At 40.8% G+C, this 25075-nt stretch overlaps 2 protein-coding genes across 3 annotated transcripts in view; both read right to left on the bottom strand.

The window, feature by feature from the left end:
• CCDC175 (coiled-coil domain containing 175) overlaps positions 1 to 13582 on the bottom strand; it is a 66466-nt gene extending 52884 nt beyond the window's left edge. Inside the window, exons 1-4 of the mRNA XM_066343615.1 lie at positions 13426 to 13582; positions 11592 to 11677; positions 9197 to 9308; positions 1939 to 2074 (exon numbers count right to left, since the gene is read on the bottom strand). Of these exons, the coding sequence (XP_066199712.1) occupies positions 1939 to 2074; positions 9197 to 9308; positions 11592 to 11677; positions 13426 to 13582 (491 nt within the window). The remainder of the gene's footprint in view (positions 1 to 1938; positions 2075 to 9196; positions 9309 to 11591; positions 11678 to 13425) is intronic.
• Positions 13583 to 17682: 4100 nt separating this feature from the next.
• Positions 17683 to 25075, bottom strand: part of RTN1 (reticulon 1) — a 201243-nt gene continuing 193850 nt past the window's right edge. For both annotated transcript variants that reach the window (XM_066342722.1, XM_066342724.1), the window contains 5 exons: positions 24006 to 24144; positions 22512 to 22581; positions 21945 to 21991; positions 21801 to 21859; positions 17683 to 18495 (listed from right to left, as the gene is read on the bottom strand). In XM_066342722.1, the coding sequence (XP_066198819.1) occupies positions 18453 to 18495; positions 21801 to 21859; positions 21945 to 21991; positions 22512 to 22581; positions 24006 to 24144 (358 nt within the window). In that variant the 3' untranslated portion in view covers positions 17683 to 18452. The remainder of the gene's footprint in view (positions 18496 to 21800; positions 21860 to 21944; positions 21992 to 22511; positions 22582 to 24005; positions 24145 to 25075) is intronic.

Raw genomic sequence — 25075 nt, 5'->3', positions numbered from 1 at the left:
GAGGGACAGTTGGCCTCATTTCTTTATTTTTCTTTTTAAAAAGCTCCTGCAATGTAAAGACCTTTTTCCTTTTTCTAGTCCCTGGGGCTAAAGACCTTAGTGCAGGTGGTTGTGTGCCAAAGTTCAGGAAAATGAAAACGGATTGTTGGTAAGTTTAATTTCCAGCCATCAACTCCACAGAAATGCAATCAACAGAAGCCCAGCCTAGAGAGAGTCAGATCATGGGTGCTTTGTGGTCTAAGAGAGGAAGCCTTCTAACAATGAATAGACCTGAGGATTGAGTAGCTTCTAGAAAGCAAAGTGAAACAAAATAAGTCAAATCAAAGCCCCTAACTGGGTGTCCCGAGATGGGGGGAGAAGAGCACGCAGACCCCTGGCACGGAACAGAAAGCAGGCACACCGAAGAGCCTGCAGGTATTGAGCTTCGAGGACTGCATGAGGGGACGACCTGTCAGTGAGGGAGGGCACCTTGATACATACCTTTCTGTGGAAAATGGGAGAAACAAGTGATTGTAGCTTGATGATGCTAGCTTATCGAGCAACCCACCTTAGGTTTGTCATCTGCCTTTCTATAAAGATGTCTCTAGTGCAGTGATTCTCAGAATGTAGTTGGGACCTACCAGCAGCATCAGCCTCAGCATCACCTGGGGACTTGTCAGATATGCAAGTTCTCACCCTCACCTCCAAGACTTCCCAAATCTGAAAGTCAGGGGGTGGGTGTCCCCAGTAATTTGTGTTTTCACATGCACTTTAGGTGATTTTGATGTACAATGGAGTCTGAGAATCACTGGTCAGTAGGGGTGTGATGGTGCTGGCCAAATGATAAGAGTATTCCAACTTGGAAATGGACAGTCTAGTCTACCTGTCTGTGGCAGCTGTGGCTAGCAGGCACCATGTACCAATCTGCCCTGTGAATCCCTAACAAGGATTAGAGAGTGCAGCATTTCACAAACTCACGTGAGGATGAACTTTCTCTATTCTGGAGCGTCTCCCAGAACAGGTGTTCTGAGAGCCTGCTTCAGGGACAGCGTCCCTGAGTCTTGAGGAGTCCGCCTCACTCCCTGTGTTTTGAAATCTGGTGCACCAAGCAGTCCTCTGATTTAGCTTCCCGAGATTTTTTCTCCTATGATGAGGGCTCTTTAAAACATTTCTCACTTGGACAAACTGACATTCTGATATTTACACACTAGCCTTGAAAACTTACTCACAGTTCAGAGGAGTCCTTCCGAGTTTTGTTTTGTTTTTCTTTTTTCTTTCAGCATCTCTCTCTTCCTCTATGAGCCAGGTAAATCAAGACTTATAACCCCCATTTAACAGATGGAGAAAATGAGGCCCCCAGGGGTGAAGTGCTGGCAACACAGCCAGGAATAAAGGAACGAAACTAACATGGGTCAGGTCCTGGGCTACCAGCAGTTACACATACTGTCTCACTTCATTACAGATAAAATCTAGAACCCTCTCCTGGGAACCGATCTTATCCCTAGCCATTAGTAGATTATGACTGAATACATTAAGGAACGAAGATAGCTATAATATATCTGGTTTGATATTTACACCCAGTAAGATTTCTTCCTTTGGGGTATGTATGGTTTGTAAGTTTAATTTCACTAAAATGGAAACCGAAACCTAAAATCACCGTGTGCCTCCACCCGTGGACGTGAGGAGCCAGGCAGGGTGTGATTCACACACAGTAGTTCTTGCTGGGAAGCGGCTGCCTCTGACCACAGTGGTTGAAGATTCTCTGCTGTCTTTCCCAGATCTCTGCAGCCATCACGTACCCCTCATGAGCCTGGGTCCTCTTCTCCAAGTGATTTCCACCTCTCACCTTGCGTGGCAGCAGTTCAAGTCAGAGGACAAACAACTGAGCACAATTTTCCCACTCCAGCCCCAGATCCCCAAACCCTTTCAGTTACTGAAAAGAAAAAAAAAAGTACCTACCCCAGATCTTTATTTCTTTCTTTCAGATCAAGTAATCTCTTCTTCAGAAACTTTATTTCATTATCGACCTTTAAAATTTTTATTTGTAGTTGGCTTATCTCAAAAAGGTTTAATCTGCGAGCATCTCTGACACACTCTTAAAAGTAAGCGGAAATGTTACTGTTATTTGAGAAACAGCACAATTGTAGGATACTGACTTTTCAAATCATGAACAAATTGTCTTTCCTTAAAATAGTCTTTTAATTATGCTCCTGTATCAGACACCTCCTCCTCACCCCTTAAGACCCCTTCAGTCATATCGATCAATTATTTCCCTTATTTCAGCTGTTGCTGTGGTGACTAGCTTTTTAGAAGCTCTGAGCAACTTCATACCGATACAGTCTGACAGCAGTTGATTTCTGCTTTTTCTATCCACTTCTCACCTTCTGCCTAGGACTTCCCTGTTGCCTCTACCATGGGACTTTTTAGACACCCACACCCATGCATGGAACCCAAAGTGTAGAAAGTGGGGCACACATTGGACCAATGACTGACAGGAACTAGCACCTAGATCAGGGGTAGTCAATCTTTTTATACCTACTGCCCACTTTTGTATCTCTGTTAGTAGCAAAATTTTCTAACCGCCCACCGGTTCCACAGTAATGGTGATTTATAAAGTAGGGAAGTAACTTTACTTTATAAAATTTGTAAAGCAGAGTTACAGCAAGTTAAAGCATATAATAATTACTTACCAAGTACTTTATGTCGGATTTTCGCTAAGTTTGGCAGAATAAATCTTTATAAAACAACTTACTATAGTTAAGTCTGTCTTTTTATTTATACTTTGGCTGTGCTGCGACCGCCCACCATGAAAGCTGGAACGCCCACTAGTGGGCGGTAGGGACCTGATTGACTACCATTGACCTAGATGGTCCTGAGAAGAGCTAACTGGCCTAGGGGCATAAGTTCATGCTTCATTTATTGCATCTGACAACAGTCAACATCATATTGCACCTCATATTAGCTCCTCCTTCTCCCCACTCTGACCTCCTTATTCCATTCTCCTCATCCTTGAATTGGACTCCCTAATAAAATAATGGTGCAAAAGCGCTGCCTCCAGTTCTGCTGTCTAGGAAACGCAGGTGTTAAAAAAACACACTAATTATTCAACAATAAATAACAAAGCAGTATAATCACATAAGACTTTAGAATATTATCTCAGTGCATGATAGATAAGAAGGCATGAAATTTTTTTAACATTGCTGTTTAGAAAAGTCCTGGATGACATTTCTACACATCAAATTTCCTAGAAATGAACTGTTAGCTTCCCTGAAAGATCTGGGCTATTTTTTCTAGGCTACTACTAGTTAAATTGTTCACTGTAGTGGGCTTCTCAAACTCTGTGTATCAAATATACATATGCCTAGAGATCTTGTTGAAATGTAGATTCTGATCTAGTAGTTTGGGGATGAGCCTAGAGATTCTGCATTTTGTAACAAGCTCTCAGGGGACGTTCATGCTGCGGATCTAAGAACCATATTTTGAGTAGTAAAGCTTTGTTCATAATGCCAATTAAAGTTACTTGGTAAAGTATTCAGCATGTATCAAGGATATATATGGTAATGTTCCTTCTAAAATATTTTTTCCTGATTATAAAAGTAGCCCAACCTAGAAATAAAGAGCAACCAGGCCCTGGCTGGTTGGCTCAGTGGATAGAGTGTCAGCCTGACATATGGACTTGATGGGTTCGATTCCCAATCAGTGCACACCGAGAGAAGTGACCATCTACTTCTCTCCCCCTCCCAATCCTCCATCTCTCCTTCACCTCCCACAGCCAGTGACTTGATTGGTTTGAACACAGCCAGGTGCTGAAAATAGCTCAGATGGTCCCTGAGCATCAGCCTCAAGCACTAAAAGTAGCTCAGTTGATTTGAGCATTGGCCCCAGATGGGAGTTGCCTGGTAGATCCTGGTCAGGGCATATGCAGGAGTCTGTCTCATTATCTCTCCTCCTCTCACTTAAAAAAGGAAAAAAAATGAAAATAAAGAGCAACCAAAGAAAATTAAACAAAAGCACTCTTATTTTTCTCTGCATGGATAGTTTGTTGTATTTCCTCTGCTAAACTAGATTAACACCATCCATATTGGTTTATAACCAACTATATCACTCAGGGTCTAATTAGGTCATTGAAATCTTATAGTAAATTGATAGGGAAAATTTAATATAAAGAATTATGAACTATAACAGAGGATTAGAGTAATGAGAGAATGAATAGTAAGAAAGTAAAGAGAATGTTAAGGAATTCAGGAGTAGCAGGCAGAAGGAACAGCCACTATCCCTAGGGCTGAGACAGAGTGCTCACGAAGAAGTGGCACCTCCAGGCCTGAGACCTGGACCTCACTGGAGTTGACTGTGGCTCACTGGATAGCTCAAAGAAATGCATGAAATGCTGGGCTGGCAATCTGGCTTCTAGAGTATTGAGGGAACATGTTCGAGGGAGGTGACATAATCTAGAACTCCCTGCAAAACCAGCCAAATTGGTGCAGAAGCTGTCCCTGGGAAGGCAGCTCACTGGTAGCACTGTGCCATGATGTTGCCCAAAGGGGCACTGGAGGAAACTGCTAGGCACTTGGGACTACCACATGCTGGCATGGAGAAGCTGCATGTGCTCCAAGAGTCTGCCAAACTAAGCACCCTGAAAGCAGGATGAGAACCCCTTCTTCCTCTTGTATCCATCCTGGGCCCTCTAATGACAAAGTTTCATTTTGTGTGGGCTGGGGAAGGGGAAATTTACAGGGCCCAGCTCCTTCCAGGCAGAGCAGACAATGAAGGCAGACTTCGTTCTTCAAGGCAACAAGTGGAATTAAAAATTGAGACTACAGTTTTTGGTACGTCTCCCTGGGAAGCAGATTCTAAAATTTGTGTGTAGAAAATGTATTGTGTAGTGATCTCAGAAACACCTCCAAGGAAGTAAGGGAAGCAGGGTTGGGCAGAGGAGAGGTTAAATGGTGATGAGCTTTAGAGCTGAGATGACACTGTGGGGTTGCTCTGCACTGAGTCAAGGGAGGAATGCCTTGTACCCAGAGTGACCGATCAGCAGCACATGGGGAGGAATGTAACCCGGGTGAAGTCTTCCTCCTCTGCCAAGGACAATTCCAGTGGAGGAACTGAGATGTGAGCCTCAGCTAACATTCCTGGCAAATGGGAAAATGAAGTTGGACCCTTACCTTACACCACAGATAACATTTAACTAAAACATTACAACCAAAAACCTAAATGTAAGAGCTAAAACTATAAAACTCCTATATGAAAAAAGGGGAAAGGTTCATGACATTGGATTTGGCCAGGATTTCTTGATTATGAACCCAAAATACATGCAACAGATAAAAAAATAAACTGGACTACATCAAAATTTAAAACTTTTCTGAATCAAAAGTGACTATCTTCAGATATATGGAAAAGATTTATATAGGCAGATGGGGATCCTCAAACCCCTCAGCGAGATCTTCTGAGCATGGCTTTTAAGATACCAAGAGGCAGAGAAAGCCCAATAGAGATCAGGGGAACTACCAGCTTTTAGGATATGCCCTTAAAGGCTCCAACGCCCCAAAGGGGTCTCATAGGATGCCATCTGGGTCCTGCTTCAATAGTGGAAAGGAAGGTCATTGACTAAAGCCTGCCAGACTTACATGCCTCTCCTGTGAGGAAACAGGGACACTGGAAGGTAGGCTTCCTCCTCGCTCCTCTAAGGGAGGGTTCAATCTCTTCCAGCCCTGTTCCAGCCACCTATGACCTAACCTTGCCCAGAATGCTGGGGTTTGCCACTGAAGGCTGAAGGTGCCCAGGGCCGTTGGCCCCATCTACGACACTGTGGACGAGCCTAGGGCATTTCTTCCAAGAAGCAGGTAAACTGATCTCATTTGCACAAGGGCCACTTAACTATGTCTTGCCTGAATAGTCAGGTTTTTTATTCTTCCCTCGAAGATCTCTGCTGTGGGTGTTGATAGTCCTATTTTCTGCTGCTTTGTTTAATATATAGTGTTTCCTTTATTCCTCCTACCTCAATGCCTCACTCATATTTCAGGCTGGGACCTACTCCTAATTTAGAGCTCTCTTTCCCCCTTTTGCCAACTTTTATTATGAATCTACCTTTGCCACCCAGCTTAGTGTATCCCAAGGTTCTCTTTACCAAGCCACAGTCGCAGAGCTCCAGGGAAAAGCAACCTGGTCTCATCTTTCCAGGCAGAGGAGAACAGAAGCTCCATCTCCACACATGCTGCAGATGGCTTTTCCAGTCTACCTGAATCATTACCAGATAGAAGCAGCGGTCATTGGGACTTGGACATGAGCTGCAAAGTATAGAATTGTGACAACAATTCCAGTGCCATGCGGACTTTTCCTGGATGTGGACTTTTCCTGGACTCCTGCTCCTTGCGACAGCTCCTAACAGACTGAACTGGGGTTGGGTTGCATTTTTCAGGGATTTGGCATGGTGATGGGGCCAACTTGGACTTGGTGAACATATTCAGAACACTACACTTTTATGGATTCTTGCTGTATTGGCCAAGAGTTTGCTTAAAGATTTTAATCACTGTAAAAAAAAAAAGAAGACTGGATAAAGAAGATATGGCACATATACACCATGGTATACTATTTAGCCGTAAGAAATGATGACATCAGATCACTTACAACAAAATGGTGGGATCTTGATAACATTATACGGAGTAAAATAAGTAAATCAGAAAAAAACAAGAACTGCAGGATTCCATACATTGGTGGGACATAAAAATGAGACTAAGAGACATGAACAAGAGTGTGGTGGTTATGGGGGGCGGGGAGAGGGAAGGAAGGAGAGGGGGAGGAGTGGGGGAGGGGCACAAAGAAAACTAGATAGAAGGTGCCAGAGGACAATCTGACTTTGGGTGATGGGTATGCAACAGAATTGAATGACAAGATAACCTGGACATGTTTTCTTTGAATATATGTACCCTGATTTATTGATGTCACCCCATTAAAATAAAAATTTATTTATTAAAAAAAAAGTGACTATGAACAGAGTGAAAAGGCAACCCATGGAATAGGATAAAATATTTTCAAATTATGTATCTGACAAGAGGTCAATATCCAGAACACATAAAAAAATACCAATAAAACAAAACAAACAACCTGATTAAAAGGTTGGCAAAGGATCTTATGGATGGAAAAAAAAATTTTTTTTTTAAATAAATCAAAATGTGACCACGGACTGAACCTGACAAGCTCAGGGAAAGCCTACACAATGGCCTTGGGAACTCAGGGAACTAAAGTAAAAACAGGATGGTCTAAATCAGGGGTAGTCAACCTTTTAATACCTACCGCCCACTTTTGTATCTCTGTTAGTAGTAAAATTTTCTAACCGCCCACCGGTTCCACAGTAACGATGATTTATAAAGTAGGGAAGTAACTTTACTTTATAAAATTTATAAAGCAGAGTTACAGCAAGTTAAAGCATATAATAATAATTACTTACCAAGTACTTTATGTTGGATTTTCGTTAAGTTAGGCAGAATAAATCTTTACAAAACAACTTACTATAGTTAAATCTATCTTTTAGTTTATCCTTTGGTTGCTCTGCTACCACCCACCATGAAAGCTGGAACTCCCACTAGTGGGCAGTAGGGACCAAGTTGACTACCATTGGTCTAAATCAAACCTTTCTGACTAAAAGCAATTTATAGGTAGTCAAGTCCTAGGGAGCTATTCTCTATCTGAACTAAGGTCAATGCTTGCTTTGAAGCCTGTCTGTTACCTTTTGCATCTGCAATAACATACCCCGATAACATGCCTTTGAAATGTAGGGGAAATCTTTCTCTGCCCCCCTCAGGGCAGGCACCCCACCAGAGCAGGAACCAACAAACCCCTTCATTGTTATTATCATGTTAACTTACCTATCTTGTGTCTCACTGTGTAAAAGAAGTTTCAGCAGATACACTTTTACTTCTTACCCAATCTCAGAGATTTCCCCACTTTACTTTCTCCCACCTCCCTAATCTATCACCAATCAATTTCATGTAACCCCCTTACATCTTCCCCTTTGATTCTAATGTATAAAATAAGTGGTGAAATTGCCATTTTCCGGAGCATTTTCTCAATCCGTTGAGACTTTGCTTCCCGGCAATTGTCGACAGCTTGACTCAAATAAACTCAGAAAAATTCTTACAGGTTTGAAAGCTTTTTTTTTTTTATGTTGACAATCTGAATAGACATTTCTCCAAGGAAGATCTATCAATAACCAATAAGCATATGAAAAGATGCTCAACATCATTAATCATTAAGAAAATTCAAATCAAAACCACAATGAGATACCATTTTATACCCATTAAAATGACTATTATTTATAAAACAGAAGCAGAAAAAAAGTATTGGCTTAGTATGGAGTAATTGGAACCCTTGCACTTTGTGGGTAGGAATGTAAACAGGTGCAACCATTGTGGAAAACAGTATGGCAGTTTCTCAAAAAATTAAACATAAAATTACCATTTTATCGTACCACCTATTAATTTCCTCCTACATCCATACCCAAAAAATTTGAAGCAGCAATTCAAATTGATATTTGTACACTTCTGTTTATAACAACTTTATTCATAATAGCTGAAAGGAAATAGCCCAAGGGTCCATTGGTAAATGAGTAAATGGATTAATAAAACATGATGTATACGTAAAATGGAATATTATTCAGTCTTAAAAAAGGAAGGAAATTCTGATACATGCTACAACATGGGTGAACCTTAAATACCTTATGCTAAGTGAAAAAAGCCAGTCACAAAAGGACAAATACTGTATAATTCCACTTATATGAGGTACGTATAGTAGCCAAACTCATAGAGAGACAGAAAGTAGACATGTCAGTTAGGCCAGTAAGGCTGACTAACTGGATAAGTACCAATTTGGAATGGGCCGATCAATATATTTTTAGTCTGTTTAGAAACTAAATTATATAAATATAAGATATATAGATATATATTGCTCACAAAAATTAGAGGATTATCAAAACGAATATGAAGCACAAAATATCCCCTAATGTTTGTGAGAAGTATATATAATTTTCACTTAAACGGTCAGGAAAATTATTATGGATCTCACTGTTTGTGTCATGTACTTCTAGCTATATTTTGACCTGAAATAACTAAACTGATCTTATTTAATCACAAATTAAACTCATCTTTTTACATAGAGATGTACTTGGTTCTATTTTCTTATATGATAAACTAAATTTCTATAGTTATTAACCTCAAAATACCTTCCAATTCTGTGCCCGCATTATCAGGAAGAGTTTCCAATATAAAATACAGTCTGCTGAACTCCATGCTTTCAATTTCCAGAAGATCAATGGTAGCCTTTCTCATTTCTTCCTAAAAATTTAAATTACATATTAAAATAATAAAATTTATCTCCTGAGCAATGTCCTATAAACATTTTCAGAGGTCAAAATTGGATTTTCATCAAATACCTTCAGCTGCTATTTTTATTTGGATAGAAAGTAGAAGTAACTACAATCAATTTTAAAAGTATCATTTTTAGTTTACCTTTTCATTTCTGTTTATTTTCTTCTGCTCAGAAATCACCTTTCCCTATGTGTGTTTCTTGTTTTCAATTTCAATCAATTTAAAGGTAAAGACTTCAATAAGTAGGGTAACATCCAGAAAAAAGCTACTTAATTAAAAAATAGAAAATGCTTATAAAAATATGCTTAGGTCTAAAGAGAACAATGGTTCTCTTATACATATCTACAAATCCAAACAAGAAGTCAGGTGGGCCTGTTATTATTATTAATAATTTATATTTTGGGGGTGGGGTTATTTGAAAAAAAATTCAAAAATCTGTTCATGAAAAAGCACATAAATCATCTTTTAAATAAATGGTCATAATAGCTATAGTTACTTTGTAACCTGAGAAATTATCATTCTATTTCATGAATAATAAAACACAGTTTATATAATTGTACATATAGTAAGATCACTTTTTTATAAAATAAAATTCAATGCAGGCATCATCTATACCCTGACAGCAGAAAGTACATTCATCAAGTTAACAGTGATTATTTTAGGGTGGTGGGATCATCACTGTCTTTACTTTCTTCCTTTTCCTTGTCTATGTTTTTCTAAGTTTTCCAGAGTATACACTTAGTGCTTTTATAATAGTGAAAATCTGTTACTTTAACAATAGTGGGATCTATCTCTATTTAAGAGACGTCACAGCTCAGATACTAAATGGACACATACTAGATACTTTAATAAAGCCACAGTAAATATTTTAATCCCTTCATTTCCTGGAGAAAAACATAACTAAAGGAAAGCAGAGGGAAGGTTTCTACAAGGCCACAGTGCAGTACAACATAGACAAATTCTGTTACATGTATTCTAAATGTGTGTACTCTATACGTCTTCAATCAGGTATAATTATAAAGCATAATTCTGTAGTCTATTATATATACATATATACAACTATATATAATTACATAAAGTATAATTGTAAAGTAATGATATTAATTTTTAGCAGCAGTTTGTAGACCCAAACTCATTTATTTTATAGTTGTATTTCTATATTTTTAGATATTTGATATGCAGTAGATTCTTTTTTTTTTTTTTTTTTTTTTTTTTTCATTTTTCCAAAGCTGGAAACGGGGAGGCAGTCAGACAGACTCCCGCATGCGCCCCACCGGGATCCACCCGGCATGCCCACCAGGGGGCGATGTTCTGCCCCTCTGGGGCGTCGCTCTGTTGCATCCAGAGCCATTCTAGCGCCTGAGGCAGAGGCCACAGAGCCATCCCCAGCGCCCAGGCCATCTTTTGCTCCAATGGAGCCTCAGCTGCGGGAGGGGAAGAGAGAGACAGAGAGGAAGGAGAGGGGGAGGGGTGGAGAAGCAGATGGGCGCTTCTCCTGTGTGCCCTGGCCGGGAATTGAACCCGGGACTCCTGCACGCCAGGCGGACGCTCTACTGCTGAGCCAACTGGCCAGGGCGATATGCAGTAGATTCTTATTCAAAATTTTTAAATCAAATGAAGAGACTTCATCATTTGACCCTGCCAGGGAAGCATTGCAAACATCATCCAGGACCAAACAGAGAAATGTTTGTGATACTTCAAAAGAAAATTCTTTCAATATTTCTTTGTGGGGCTGAGTTAGTATAACTAAAAGTATTTTTGTTCATTTGTGTATACTGAACAGCACAGTCTGCTTCAGTGAAATGGGAGCCCAAACAATCTCTCACCAGTTAGATAAGGAATGGCTTTGAGAGAAGTGAATTCATTGCCACCACACATGCAATTTATTTCAGAGGTTGTTTGTGTTAAACCATGTTTACATAATGGTGTCCCAAGCATTGGCCAGTATGGTTCAGCCCTTAAACTGAGCTCTGTTATGACCTGTACCGCCTCGCCTTAGCTGGCTTGCCCTCCTCCAGATTACATGGCTCAACTCAGTGTTCTGCGTGGAAAATCGGGCAGCAATCCACAGCTGAGCAACACTGTTTAAAATGCTTAGTAAATGGAGAGAAATTTTTTTTTTACTCAGGGTAAATATTTTCCCTATTTATCTACTGAAATACCTTAAACAGAGTTGGTGCTAAATTAAAGTCTGATGAAGAAATAATTGGAAGATTGAAAAAAGAAAAGCTCTTATAGATAATACAATACCAATTTCTTGACAGCTACAGCAATGTCGTTAAGAAAGATCCTAGCTTCTTCATTGCATTTGAAATAGTCACTTTGCAGTGATTGTTCTAAAAAAAAAAATTTGAAAATTAAGATCTCTTATTTGTCTGTCCAAATTCTATTTAGCCCTTTAAGATGTAGTAGCTCAAATGCTTATTCAGCTGGAAATTTCATCTTCTATCTCTGAATTTCTATAGTACTTTATATAAATCTCTTTTGTACTTATTTTCTATTTCATAGTATTCTAATTTAGGTACGTACTTTATGCTTCTCGAACACAAACTTCTCTTAAGAGCCATCTTTGCATCTTTCATGGTAGGCAGAGGGATGTATAGAGGATAGGACAAAAAATTCAACAAACATTTATGAACAGAACAAATATAGCAAGCCTATACTATAGGTTTGTTTATGAAATGTTTTCACATATATTTGTGTGTGTATATATGTAAATACGAATCTTAAATATAGTATTTTGCCCCAAACCACACATTTAATAAACTGTATAAAAATCTAAGCTGATTCTTGTAAATTACGATGATTCCCAATTCACAGGTAAGAAATCTAAGATTTTGAGGTCATGTCATATGTTCAAGGTAACAGAGCCCATTACTGATAGAGTCTGGACGCAAGTGGTGTGACTTCAGTGGCCATGCCCTTAATGGCCCTGCCCGACTCTCAGAAGAGTAAATAGCCATTTCTGCCCTCAGTTCTAGGCAACTTGGATTCTCTTCATGAACTAAGCTCTCAAACTAAGTGAAAATCCATTACAAGTTTGCAAGCAAGTGTGTATTAGGGCGGAATGCATTATCTGCTATTTTCTTTCCTTGCTTCTAGCAAATGAATGAAGACCCAAGCCTGTTACCACTTGTAAATGGGCTGGAGAGCTACATATTTTATAACCCCCACTCAGGACAAGAGGTTCAATGAAGTTTTTTCCTAAGAAAAACTTTCTGAGGGTCCAAAAATTATTAGCAGAAAAAAGTATTTTGTATCTAAGTACTAGGACTGAATGGATATATTGATCTATAGCAGAAGCATTTAGGTCTCTTTGGTGGTTAACATTTTTACTGAAAACACATCTCCAATCTTGAAAGAATTGTGAAGTTAAATTACTTCATCTGAGAAGGAAGAAACTATCCCAAACTAAGAGAAACATTACGATGGATATCAACATGAGTATCTAGAAACGATGAAATGAGCAGAGGAAAAGCACGGAGAGGCTTTGTTGTTTGGTCTAATGGTTTATGAGCTGAACAAGAAACACTGCCCTTCCTTGGACTATGTCTTACCTTAAGCTTAGATGACTTGATTACAGGTTCAGCTTTTAAATGAAGAAGTATTTTAACCTGGCCTCATCCGTTAGCATCTCCTAAACATCCTTCTCTAATTTTCCTTGCTTAATACAATAGGAGCTTCTTAAACACTCTTTCTTGTTTGCCAGCCAGTTTGCAATGGCATAATGTTGGAATAAATTGTTTAAAAAAAAGTCAAAAAGGGAAAAGATAAATTTGAATGCATACTGTAAATAGTGGGCACTTTTGTCGGCAGGCAAATGGCAATGGTCTGGGAGTCCAGGATTTGTCATCAGCTACTAGTATGATTTGGGCCAAGTCACTCCAGTGGCACCACAGCAAAAGAGCTGAGCCCTGGGTCCCGTCCGGTCTCCTCTCTCTTGCCCTAGGAGGTGCAGAAGGCTGCGCCCTAGCCAGGGAAGCTCTGGGTTCCGGAGGACGGTTCTCACTGAGGGTTCCCGCTGAGTGCCGCCTAGGCGCCACCTCTCAGGGGACGTCCCTCTCAGCGCCCGCGGGCCTCTTACCCACAGCAAAGAGCTGCTCCAGCGCTGAGGCCGCGACCGAGGAGCCCAGGGTGGAGGGGACGGTGCACAGCTCCAGGGATGGGCCGGTGGAGACCGCGGTCGGCTGCGTCTTCTTTTCGCCGAACCTCAGGTCGAGGGACCAGGAGTGCAGCGCCATCTTGCTGCTCCTGCGCAGAGCCCACCTGGCTGGAGGCAAGGACCGCCGGTTGCCAGGGACAACAAGGATGTTGAAGCAGGCGCCCGCTCGTTGCGCTCACGCTGGGTGGGCACCTCCCCTGGTCTCTAGCTTTGTCCACAATAATTAAGCGATCCAAAAAGGATGAGCCTTTAGCTGTCCTTGCTCCTATTTCCATTGCTCGTGGACCTTTGGAATCATAATGATCATCACCATTAAACGAGTCTCTGTGTCAGGCACTACAGGAAGGGCTTAATTTTCACAAGGCTTTGTGAGGCAGTTCTTTTTTTTCCTTTTTTCTTTTTTCTTTCTTTTTTTTAAAATCTCCACTTTTACCGAACTCTACTAGTGGTTTTAGATGGGCTTGGGTAGTTACACACCTGCAATCATTTTGTGGTTTCACAAAATGTCCATGGCTGATTTAGTTTTTACCATAACTATTCATGGCGATAATTATGATTATCCAATATTTTAGAAAATCTTACTGAGGTGAGAGTTATTGATCTTGGGGATAACCTCTGATTCAACCCTTAGAATGGCGGTCTGCCAGAGCTCCTTGTGACTGTGCTACTTGGGCAGGGTGTGCCCCGGACTGGACAGGGTGTCTGCAGAGCCACGGAGGCGTGACTGCGGAGTATGGGGTGCATGGAGAGAAGACGCAGGAGCCCAGCTGGGAATTTGGATTGTGATTTTCCTGTCAGGGGCCTTGAATTCTGACCCAGGAGTTTGGGTTTTATTGCTGCAGGCACGGCTACTATGACTTAAGAAGGTGAAGAACAGATTAGGCTGCTCCCTGCTGGCAGCTGCTAGGTAATTCAGTTTATTTCTGCCTAAGGGAACGCATTATGGTGGAGTAGAATATCCTTATCAATTACAGACATTATGATTTTTTCGAGAAAACATCTGCAAAGTAATCAGAAGTTAAATTGGGCCTGAAAGAACCAACTCATATTTAGCATAAATGTCTTATTTTTAAATTATTGTTATTAACTCACTGATGTTTTGGGTGGCATCCTTGTTTAGAAAGGTAGCAATGATGATTGTTAATGCTCACTTAGTATTTTTATAGACATTCAAACACTCAGGATCTTAAAGTAACTGTTAGGTGACACACGCACAAGGCTTCATGAGTTTTAAAAGAAATTTATTTATGCATCTGAGGGCAGATGGGCTCAGACCCTAGTGGCGTCCGTCCCGAGGGTCTGCGGAGTTTAATTTTTATAGGGTTAATGAACAAGGCTTAGTCAGGAAGTTAGTTTGGGCACGAAAATTTGGGGTGTGGTGAGGGGATCGCTTTCCACCTTGCCAGGGTGGGAGGGTGGGTGAGGGGACGTGGGTATCAATCAGTCAGGTTTGCTCAGGTGGGGAGTCATGGGAACTGCCAAATTCAATGCCAGATTACTTAAAGTTTAACCTGAGGTTTTTTGCTAAGGGGCCCTGGACCTGAACCTAACAGTAGCAATATTCTCATTTTCTTTATTTTAATTAATTTAATTCCTATTTTTTTACAAAGTTTCTTAGATATGATGAGTCATCTGAAGATGATTCAGTCAAGATCTCTGAAGTATTAAGCTCTCTATTTGATTTTAAAATCTTTGTCTTCTCTCTTTCTCTTTTTGAGGCTGTGTGTGTGGGAAGGGTACTGATCAGTACCTTATACATGGATGGAGTTGAGAATTTCCAGAGCTCATTTGGAAAATAAAAATACAAGTAAGTCTTTGCTGCTCTGAACCCTGTTCCCTCCTACCCCCTCCAGGGCCTCCCTTAATCAGCTGCGGTGTCTCCCACGTGTTCCTCAGAATTCACACCCTTTCTCTCATTAGCTCCACGCCTTTCCTAAACCCCTTTGTCACCCTCCCTCTCTGTTTCCCTTCATTACCAAACTTCTTAAAAGTAGGGTCTCCATTTCGGCTATGACGCATTTCTTCACCCGGAATTCTAAACTGCCTCCTCCTCATCTTCTAATAGTCTTTTCTCGTGCTCCATTCCCACCCATCTCCTTTCCTGAAGAATTTGGCACCATTACCCAGTTGCCCCAACCTTTCTTTAGAAACTCCCCTCCTGTTTGCTTCTGGCTATTACTTCTTCACTTCCTTCCCTGGCTCCCTTTGTTGTCTTCCTCCTATTTTCCCAAAGAGGCAATCAGCCTGGGCTCCTTCCTTGGTCTCCCTTCGTACTTTCTAACCTCTCCTCTAGAATACAGGCGAGTTTACACAAGTAAACTCTCAAGTTGTATCTCCTGCCCAATCTCTTTTCTAAGTATGAATCTTGTAAACCAGCCTAAACATTCTCATCTAGCTACATTGTGAACATGTTAAATTCAACCTGTTCAAAATCAAAGTCTGCATTGCAGGTGGTTTCTGTGCCTATTGAAACCACACTTGTCTCATCAGTCTGTCTTAAAAGCTGCCTCATCCATACATTTTCTTTGGAGTCTGAAGGCAAAGGACCCTATTGTTCGACTTGGCCGAGGCTGTTTATTAACCCTATCACACCGCTACCGCATTGGCTAACACCAAGACACTCGTGGTGCTCTTCTACATCTCCCACCTGCTTCTCTGCACTCAGAAGGGAGTGCTAAAGTTTGGGTGTTCAGAGATGCCCTATTCAAGGTCAATATGGGGATTGTTAGAACTCTATAGTAGTAAAGCAAGGCCCAGCACTTGGCCACTCAAGTGCATTCCGGTAAGGGAGAGTTGTCCCACTTACTGCTCAGCAGTCATTCCTCACAGTGAGAAACAAGTGGAGAAAGAGGTGTGAGCTCTGTACGGGAGCAAAAGTCTTCACAGTGCTGTAAGGGCCAGTGTGAGGCCTGGGATGATGCTCTGGGTTGAACTGTGTCCCCCAAAATGATATGTTGAAGCCCCAAACCCCAATATCTCAGAATGTGACCTTATTTGGTTGTTAGGTTGGGCCCTAATCTGATATAACTGGTGTCCATATAAAATGGGGTAATTTGGACACAGAAGGCAGATGATGTGAAGTCACCTAGGAGGACGACACCTGTGTGCCTGGAGTGATGCACCACAGATTGCTGGCCACCAGCAAAAGCTAGAAGAGGCAAGGAGGAAGTCTCTCCCAGAGCTGACAAAAAGAGCGCAGCCCATTGACACCTTGGTTTCAGACTTCCAGCCTTTCAGCCTTACCTGACAAGACCATCGCCACCCCAAGCACCTTACAACCCCATCCCGCTTATTACTCACTGCAAGTGCCACACACTTGCATGTCTTAGCACCCGAGTGCATGTTCTTTCTTCATACTGGAATGACCCTTCTTTATCTGGAAGAAGCCAGGACCCAACCCCAAAGCCAAAGTTCACCTTCTCTCTCGCTCCTATTTCATGCTGCCTTTTATTTAGTTAGCATTTCCACATAGCCATCGCCCATCTCCCCCATCGTGGCTGTTGGCACTGTGTCCAGTGCCCTCGTGGTTTCCATGAGTGCTTATTCAACTTATGTACGAAACTGGTCAATGGCAGCTTTTGTTAGTAACTCTTCCTTTTTTCTCCCACTACTTTTATGCTTCCCATTGCTACAACCTTCATCCACTTAAACCTCGTCATCCTTGACTTTTGACAGTAACAGTGAAATAAAATATGCAACTGGACTTTCTACAAAAGAAGCAAGAAGACTTATCTTGGTGATGGCACGAATGTTAGTTATGTTATACAGTTCAGAGTCTCTCTTATTCACAGCCCCGTGCTCAGTGCTTGGCACATAGTAGGTGCTCAGTAAATAACTACCAAGAGAGGGAATTCACAGCAATTATCATTGCTTCATGCCGCAGTTGTGTTGCATATTATTATAAGAAGCTTATGGAAGGTTTTAGGATCACCTTAAAATATCTGCATCAACCACATAGCATAATATGAAGAGTGTTTTCCAGTTTTACTACTCTCTTCGGTGATTTCTCTTAATAGCCCAAAGTAGTCATACACCAGGTTGGGGTTGGACCATGTGGTCCAGGAGATAGGAGTAAAGTGAGCACATGGTCTCGGCCTTCCAAGCATGTCCTCAGGAGATTTCATCTCTTACAACTTTTGCATTTTCTGATCAGACAGACCACAAGAAGAGAGGGAGATGTTTTTACATTTAGTAACATTTATTTATGCATTCAGTATCAAGTACATAAGTGCAAATATCCAGAGTCCATAATTAAGTCCATGAGGAACTACAGAGAAAGTAATACAAATCGTAATAAAGTGAACATGCTGGCACTTTTCAGTTACCACACATGTAAGTCAGCCCATCGGTCCCACACAACAAAAGTACTGCGTGTTTGTTTCGGATTTATTCATCTATGTAATTATTTTAAGTTATACAAAACTGATCACCATAGAAGTACGGTCGACTGTTTTTTATTTGTACGTTGTGTGTGTTGGAAAAACACTAAAACATCGGTCTACAATTCTATATATTGTTATTAAAGATTAATCCAACCAGCAACCCAAGGACATAAAAGCAATTTCCACTATTGCGTCAGTGCACTGGGAGGAGAGGCCTAGCCCCGGGGACGCTAGAAGCTACAGAAGCATTGCAGAGGGGGGGGGGAGGAACACTGAGGAGGGAAGAGAGTCGGGCTCTCACCATCATGCACTTTTATTTTTTTAGCAACACGAAATTAAAAACCACATCTAATACACTTTTTTTCTATACTTTAGTGCTTGACACAAGTGACTCAAATATCCTAAGAATACAGAAACAGCCTAAAAACAGCTGCTTTGAAGTTTGTCTCTAAGATTATGGTACTGGGGTGGGGGGGAGAAACAATCGATTTGCCGTAACATGTAAGAACAGAGGTGTTACCACTCCAGACATTCCTGTTTTGTGTCTCGTCCCGGTGGGATACCGATTTATTCAGCGTGCCTTTTAGCGCCTGGGATTTTAGCCTGAATCCTAAAAGACAACATCAAAAGGTAATAAATCACAAGGGTGATTAATGAAGTTATTTTATGACATTATGTGTTGTTGCTTTAATTCGCTTAAGTGACCATGTAGCTTAATATTCCGAGGAATATAATTTTTATGTATGAGTGTCCATAAACACATTTCTTTTTGAATTGATTTTAAAAACTTTAGTTTTAATTACAGTTGACATTCAATGTTATTTTGTATGTTTCAGGTGTACAGCGTAAGGTTAGACAGTCACACTTTGCAGGCGTCCCCAAACTACGGCCCGCGGGCCGCAATGCGGCCCCCTGAGGCCATTTATCCAGCCCCCACTGCACTTCTGGAAGGGGCACCTCTTTCATTGGTGGTCAGTGAGAGGACCACTGTATTTGGCAGCCCTCCAATGGTCTGAGGGACAGTGAACTGTACCCCTGTGTAAAAAGTTTGGAGACCCCTGTGAGTGGTCCCCTTGCTCCTGCCCGCTCCTTGCTATTTTCAGTACCCACCTGGCACCACACATAGTTATTATGATATTACTGACTGTACTCCCTATGCTGTAGTTTACATCTTTGTGATTATTCTGTAACTACCAATTTGTACTTCTCAATCCCTTCACCTTTTACACCCGGCCCCCCAGCCCCCTCCCCTCTGGCAACTGTCAGTCTGTGCTCTGCATCTGTGAGTCTGCAGAAACACATTCCTATGCAGCAATAAGAAAGACGTGTAAATCAGACAATGAATGATCCAAGAAGGCCACATTTTTAAAAAATTATAACTTTTTAGGTAAACAAAGATATCGACTTATTTCAGGATTACAGAAACTGTGATGTAGTTAGGTGACCATTTATCACCCAGTTGGGGACACTTTTGAAAGAGAAGGAGAGTGCTGTTACTAACTATTCTAAGACAACGAGCATAAATGGGGAAGATTCAAGGTAAAGGAACCTATGGTTAACCTTAGCATAGACAAACTACCCAGAACTGGAATTAGAAAGCCCAAGTGTTAGTCCCCACTGTACTACTAGTTAGCCATGTGACATAAGGCCAGCTAATGAGCTCTCCTGATCCTACAGCATCCATCTTTAGGGTACGGGTGTGATTAGATGTCTCCAAGGCCCCTAAAATCCTGTGATCCTCACAATATGGCAGCATTATTCTATGGTGAGTTTATACTGGAGGCATTCTGTTTTGTTAGCGCAAAGCTTTATGAGCTCTATGTAGATCTTGACTGAGACCTTGCTCTGTGCCAGGCACCCTTCTAGACCCTGGACTTCAGTGAACAAGAGAGAAGGTGCCTGCTCTCGGGGAGCTTTCTTCTCTTGGGGGGTGAGGAGTCAGAAATAGGTAGATAAACAGAGAAGTTCAAAACTAGTCCCCAGACAGAACTTATTATCATTCATTCATTAAAACTCATTCATAGAAGAAAATGTCAACAGTAAAATCTCTCACATTTCTCTCAGAAATATTTTTTCTGATATAGCTCCTCAGGCAAGGAAAACAGGAGAAAAACTAAACAAATGGGACTACATCAAACTAAAAGGTTTTTTTTTTTTTCATAAAGAAGAAAACCATCAACAAAACAAAAAGAAAACCTACTGAATGGGAGAAGATATTTGCCAATGATATATATGATAAGAGGTTAATACCCAAAATTTATAGAGAACTCTTAAAATTCAACACCAAAGCAACAAACAATTAGAAAATTGGCAGAACACCTTCATAGACACTTTCTCCAAAGAGGACATCCAGATGGCCAATAGATATATTGAAAGATGCTCAATGTCATTAATCAGAGAAATGAAAATTAAAACCACAGTGAGATATCACTCACTTCTGCCAGAATGGCTATCATTAATAAATCAACAAACAAGTGTTGACAAGGGTGTGGAGAAAAGGGAACCCTCATGTACTATTGGTGGGAATGCAGATGAGTGCAGCCACTATGGAAAACCATGTAGAGGGTCCTCAAAATATTAAAATGGAACTGACATATGACCTAACCTATTTCTGAGTATCTATCCAAAGAAACTCAAAACATTAATTCAAAAGAATACATGCTCCCCGCCATGTTCATTGAAGCATTATTTACAATAACCAAGATATGGAGGAAAGTGTCCATCAATAGACAAGTGTATAAAAAAATTGTGTGTGTGTATGTATGTGTGTATATATACACACATACATACACACACAATGGAATATTACTCAGCCATAAAAAAGAATAAAATCTTACAATTTGTGATGTAAGGGATGGATCTAGAGGGTATGGTGTTGCATGAAATAAGTCAGATAGAGAAAGACAAATACCATACGATTTCACTTATATATAGAATCTAAAGAACAAAATAAATGAACAAACAAAATAGAAACAGACTCATAGAGAGAACAGACTGATGGTTGCCAAAGGGTTATAGGGTGTTGAGCATTTGCGTGAAAAAGGTGAAGGGATTAAGAAGTACAAATTGGTAGTTACAAAACAGTCACAGGGATGTACAGTACAGCATAGGGAATATAGTCAATAGCATTATAATAACTATGTACAGTGCCATCTGGGTGCTGGAATTATCAGATCACTTTGTAAAGTATATGACATCCAACCACTAGTCTGTATACCTGAAACTAATACAAAATAATACTGAATGTAAACTGTAATTGAAAAATGTATGTGATTTGATTGAGTCAAAAAGACCTCATTCGTCACGATACCTAAAATAAACCAATGAAAGTTTTGTTTGAGAGTTTTAAAATTTATAGCCCTGGACAGTTGGTTCAGTGGTAGAGCACCAGCCTGGCATGTTGATGTCCCGGGTTCGATTCCTGGTCAGGGCACACAGGAGAAGCGCCTATTGCTTCTTCACCCCTCCCCCTCTCACTTTCTCTCTCTCTATCTCTCTCTCTTCCCCTCCTGCAGCCATGGCTCAATTGGAGCGAGTTGCCCCGGGTGCTAAGGATAGCTTTACTGCCTCTGCCTCAGGAGCTAAAAAACTGGCTCTAGTTGCAATGGAACAAGGGCTCTAGATGGGCAGAGCATCGCCCCTAGTGGACTTGCCCAGTGGATCCCAGTCAGGGTGCATGTAGGAGTCTGTCTCTGCCTCCCCTCTTCTCATGAAAAAATAAATAAATAAATAAAATTTATATTTATACTTACTTTCTGAAATAATATCATTGAAAAGAGCATGAATATGACTCAAGTAAGTAAATGACCATAAATCACCTATCATTTTATTATCCTTTTATTACCCCTACCTCATCCACTCATACACCTGCTTAAGATAGTCTCTCCTTTGTATAAATTGCACTGTGCAACTTACTTTGCCACAACAGCATTTATGTGAGTCCTCACAAGTCCCAGATATTGGTCAATCTGTGCCTATAACAAGGAAGAAATTATGAGCACATCCAAAGTTCACAAGGTCAAAATGTAACGTGAATGTTTGACATCACATAGAACTTACCTGGTGCTTAACATACACTACAGGTAGAGTAAACATTGAAACCACAGCTGGGATGAAAAACAAATGAAAGTATTAAAATTCTGAGAGTTATCAGTATCTATAAGCTTATAGCTACAAGTTTATATAGTTATATGATATCATAGCTTTACTTACAATAGCTAGCATTCTAGATAAAAGATGACAGAGCAGTTTATAAGGAAAACAAAGGGATACTGAGCCCTTCACAGATATTAAGTCATTATCCTTAGAATGAAGGTAGTCTGTGCCCTCCCAAGATGAAAATGGATTTGGGTCCATAACTGCCATTGCAAACAGATATACTATATTAGAAGCCAAAAACAAAACAAAAATCAGTTGTGGTTAAAGAAAAAACAAACTAAGAAGTTCATTATTAATGTGTAAAATATACCATACTCTTTATTGAACTATGGTCGGGGAAACACTCCACACTCAAGAGATATCTGGTATTTGTTCTTAGGAACTTATCAGTGCCAGCTAACAGCCCGGGAAGCTCTGCGCTCACAGAGTGTGTGTGTGAAGGAAGACAACACGCTTGTCTGCTCTTACCCATGAGCAGCAGGGTCAGGCCATTGAAGAGAGCGCCAACGTAGGTCAGGAGCCACATCAGGACTGCAAACTGAAAAGTGAAATGATTATCAAAGCTTCTAAAACCGGACAGAGAACAGTCTTATTTCATTGACTTCTTTTTCTATTAGAATTTGAAGCAAAATGTATCATGATTTCAACAGGAATTGTTGGAGCATTTAAAGCCTGCCACAGAATATTGAAAGGGGATACTGCCTTTTCTCAGAACACTTTGGGTGGCTCTGTTATAAGATTCGAGGGACTCAATGAAATAATAATCTAGGGCAGGGGTCAGCAATCTGCTGTCCTTGGCCTATTTTTGTGTGGACCCATGACTTAAGAATGGATTTTACATTTTTAAATGGTCGAATAAAATCAAACAAGAGTAACATTTTGGGATATGTAAAAATGATATGAAACTCAATTTCAGCATTCATAAAGTTTTATTGGCACATAGCCACAGCCATTCATTTATATATTGTCTTTGGCTGCTTTCCTGCTACAATGACAACAGAGATTATGTGGCCCACAAAGCTTAAAATATTTACTATATGGTCCTTTGCAGGTAAGGTATGCTGACCCCTGCTCTAGCCCACAATATTTACATTACAAACACAAATAGAAATGCCTTAAGAGCCCCACGGTAAGTAATTGTAATCTCCTTGGTATCTCTCCTTAGTCTTTACTTGGTGAGATGTTATTCCAGAAAAGCACCTTGAGGGTCAAGGTCACATCACCCACTTTTCCTTCTGCCCTTCCTTGAACAATTACTGGGCATCCCGTGGTACAAGATTCCTGCCAAGCGTGGACAAGGTGCTCTGGGAGCCCAGGGAAGTCACAACAGTCTTGCTAGGGTTTTGCCAATCATGACTGATGGACTATAATTTTATTTGTAAGCCATAGAGTGGTCAGGTGGTTAAAGCAGCTCTGTCAAAGAAATACGGTGCGTTTGATGAGAGCACCAGGGACTACACCCAGGTGCTGAGGGCCCTGCGTTCCTGGGCTCAGTCTCACAGCTCACACAGTGTAAAGACACTGAACTATTAGCAGACCCCAGAGTTTCTTTCAATGGAAAAGCACAGTGTTCTTCACATTCCTCAAACTAGATTTTTATTTTAAAATTAATTTTAGAAAATTGGCAGACGAATTGAAAATGGTAGGGAGAAGCAACCTGGTATGTTACAAGTACAGAACTAGATGTTGTGTAACCCGGCTTTGATCCCAGCTCTGTCAGTCAGTGACTTACTGGGCAACCTCAGGTAAGTGTCTTAGCCTCTCTGAGCCACAGTCTCAACATCTGTAAAATGAAGGGATTAGACTGGATGAGCTCCATGGTACCATACAGCTGGAAGTTTTCTGACTCTAGGGTATTATTACCACTTGCATCTTATTCTCTATTATGTGGGTTTGGGTTTATTAAATTGTCCCCTTAGAAAACAAACAAAACTGTTGAGTGAACAGCTTAAGCAACCGTACTTTTAAGGAATCCACCAGGTCCTGGACGAGGAAGAGTCTCCTCAGCTCTTTAAGCGTGTTGTTCACGTAAAACTGCAGGCAGTCCGTGTACTTCTGAATCTGCTCTTGAGAAAGGGTGATCTCGAGCTCCAAGTAGGCCCTGTCAACAAACCATCCCCGCAGAACACGCTGTCAGAGGGAACCACAAAACAGCTAAGCTTTCCTTCTTGCTCTGAGCGTGACAGCCGGTCAGCCTGGGGGGTGTATGCCAGCCAGTGGGCTGCAGGGCACCATTCCCAGTTCCTGGGGAACACGAGGTTCATGGCACCGACTGGGGTGCTGTGACTGCTCCTGTCTCCTAATGACAGCCCTGTAGCATGGCTGGCAGGTCAGAGCAACTCTTTACAATCAGCTCATCTGTTGAATTCTCGAGAGATCCCTGGCTCACCAGATAATCGTGAAAGTCCTCATTTCTTCTTGGCTGAGTAGACCTGAATTATCCTTTTAAATAGTTGAAATATCTGGAAAAATCCTAGCTGCCGATTATTATCTGTCATCTAAAACTTTTTAAGATTTCATATTTAAATTCTGGAAAGTTCTTCCAAGATTTTACCTGAGAGCTTTGAAAACTCAAGTGAGCTGGGCGATAATGAAATGCTCGCTAGTTCTATTAAGAAAGGTGTCTTTATTTATTTTGTTCATTAGATTCCTCACAGAAGTGAAATCATACACAAACAAAAAATAGTCACAGACTCACAGAAAATAGAATGACAGGTGTCAGAGGGGAGAGGGTTTGGGGAGTTGGGTGTAAAAGGTGATGGGATTAAGCAAAAAAAAAATCTCAGACACAGACAACATTCTGGTGATTACTGAGGGAAAAGGGGTGGGGGAGAGAGGGTTAAGGGGGATAAATGGTGAGGGAAGGAGACCACTCTGGGTGGTGAACACACAGTACACCATAGAGATAATATATTATAGAATTACACACTTAAAACCTATATAATTTTATTAACCAATGTCACCCCAATAATTTAAATAAAAATATAATTATCTACATAAAGATACCCCCCCCCCATAAAAAAAGAGAGGTA

The sequence above is a fragment of the Saccopteryx leptura genome, chromosome 6 (assembly GCF_036850995.1).
Source record: "Saccopteryx leptura isolate mSacLep1 chromosome 6, mSacLep1_pri_phased_curated, whole genome shotgun sequence".
Taxonomy (NCBI): Eukaryota; Metazoa; Chordata; class Mammalia; order Chiroptera; family Emballonuridae; genus Saccopteryx; species Saccopteryx leptura.
This window is presented reverse-complemented; position numbering and strand designations above follow the sequence as displayed.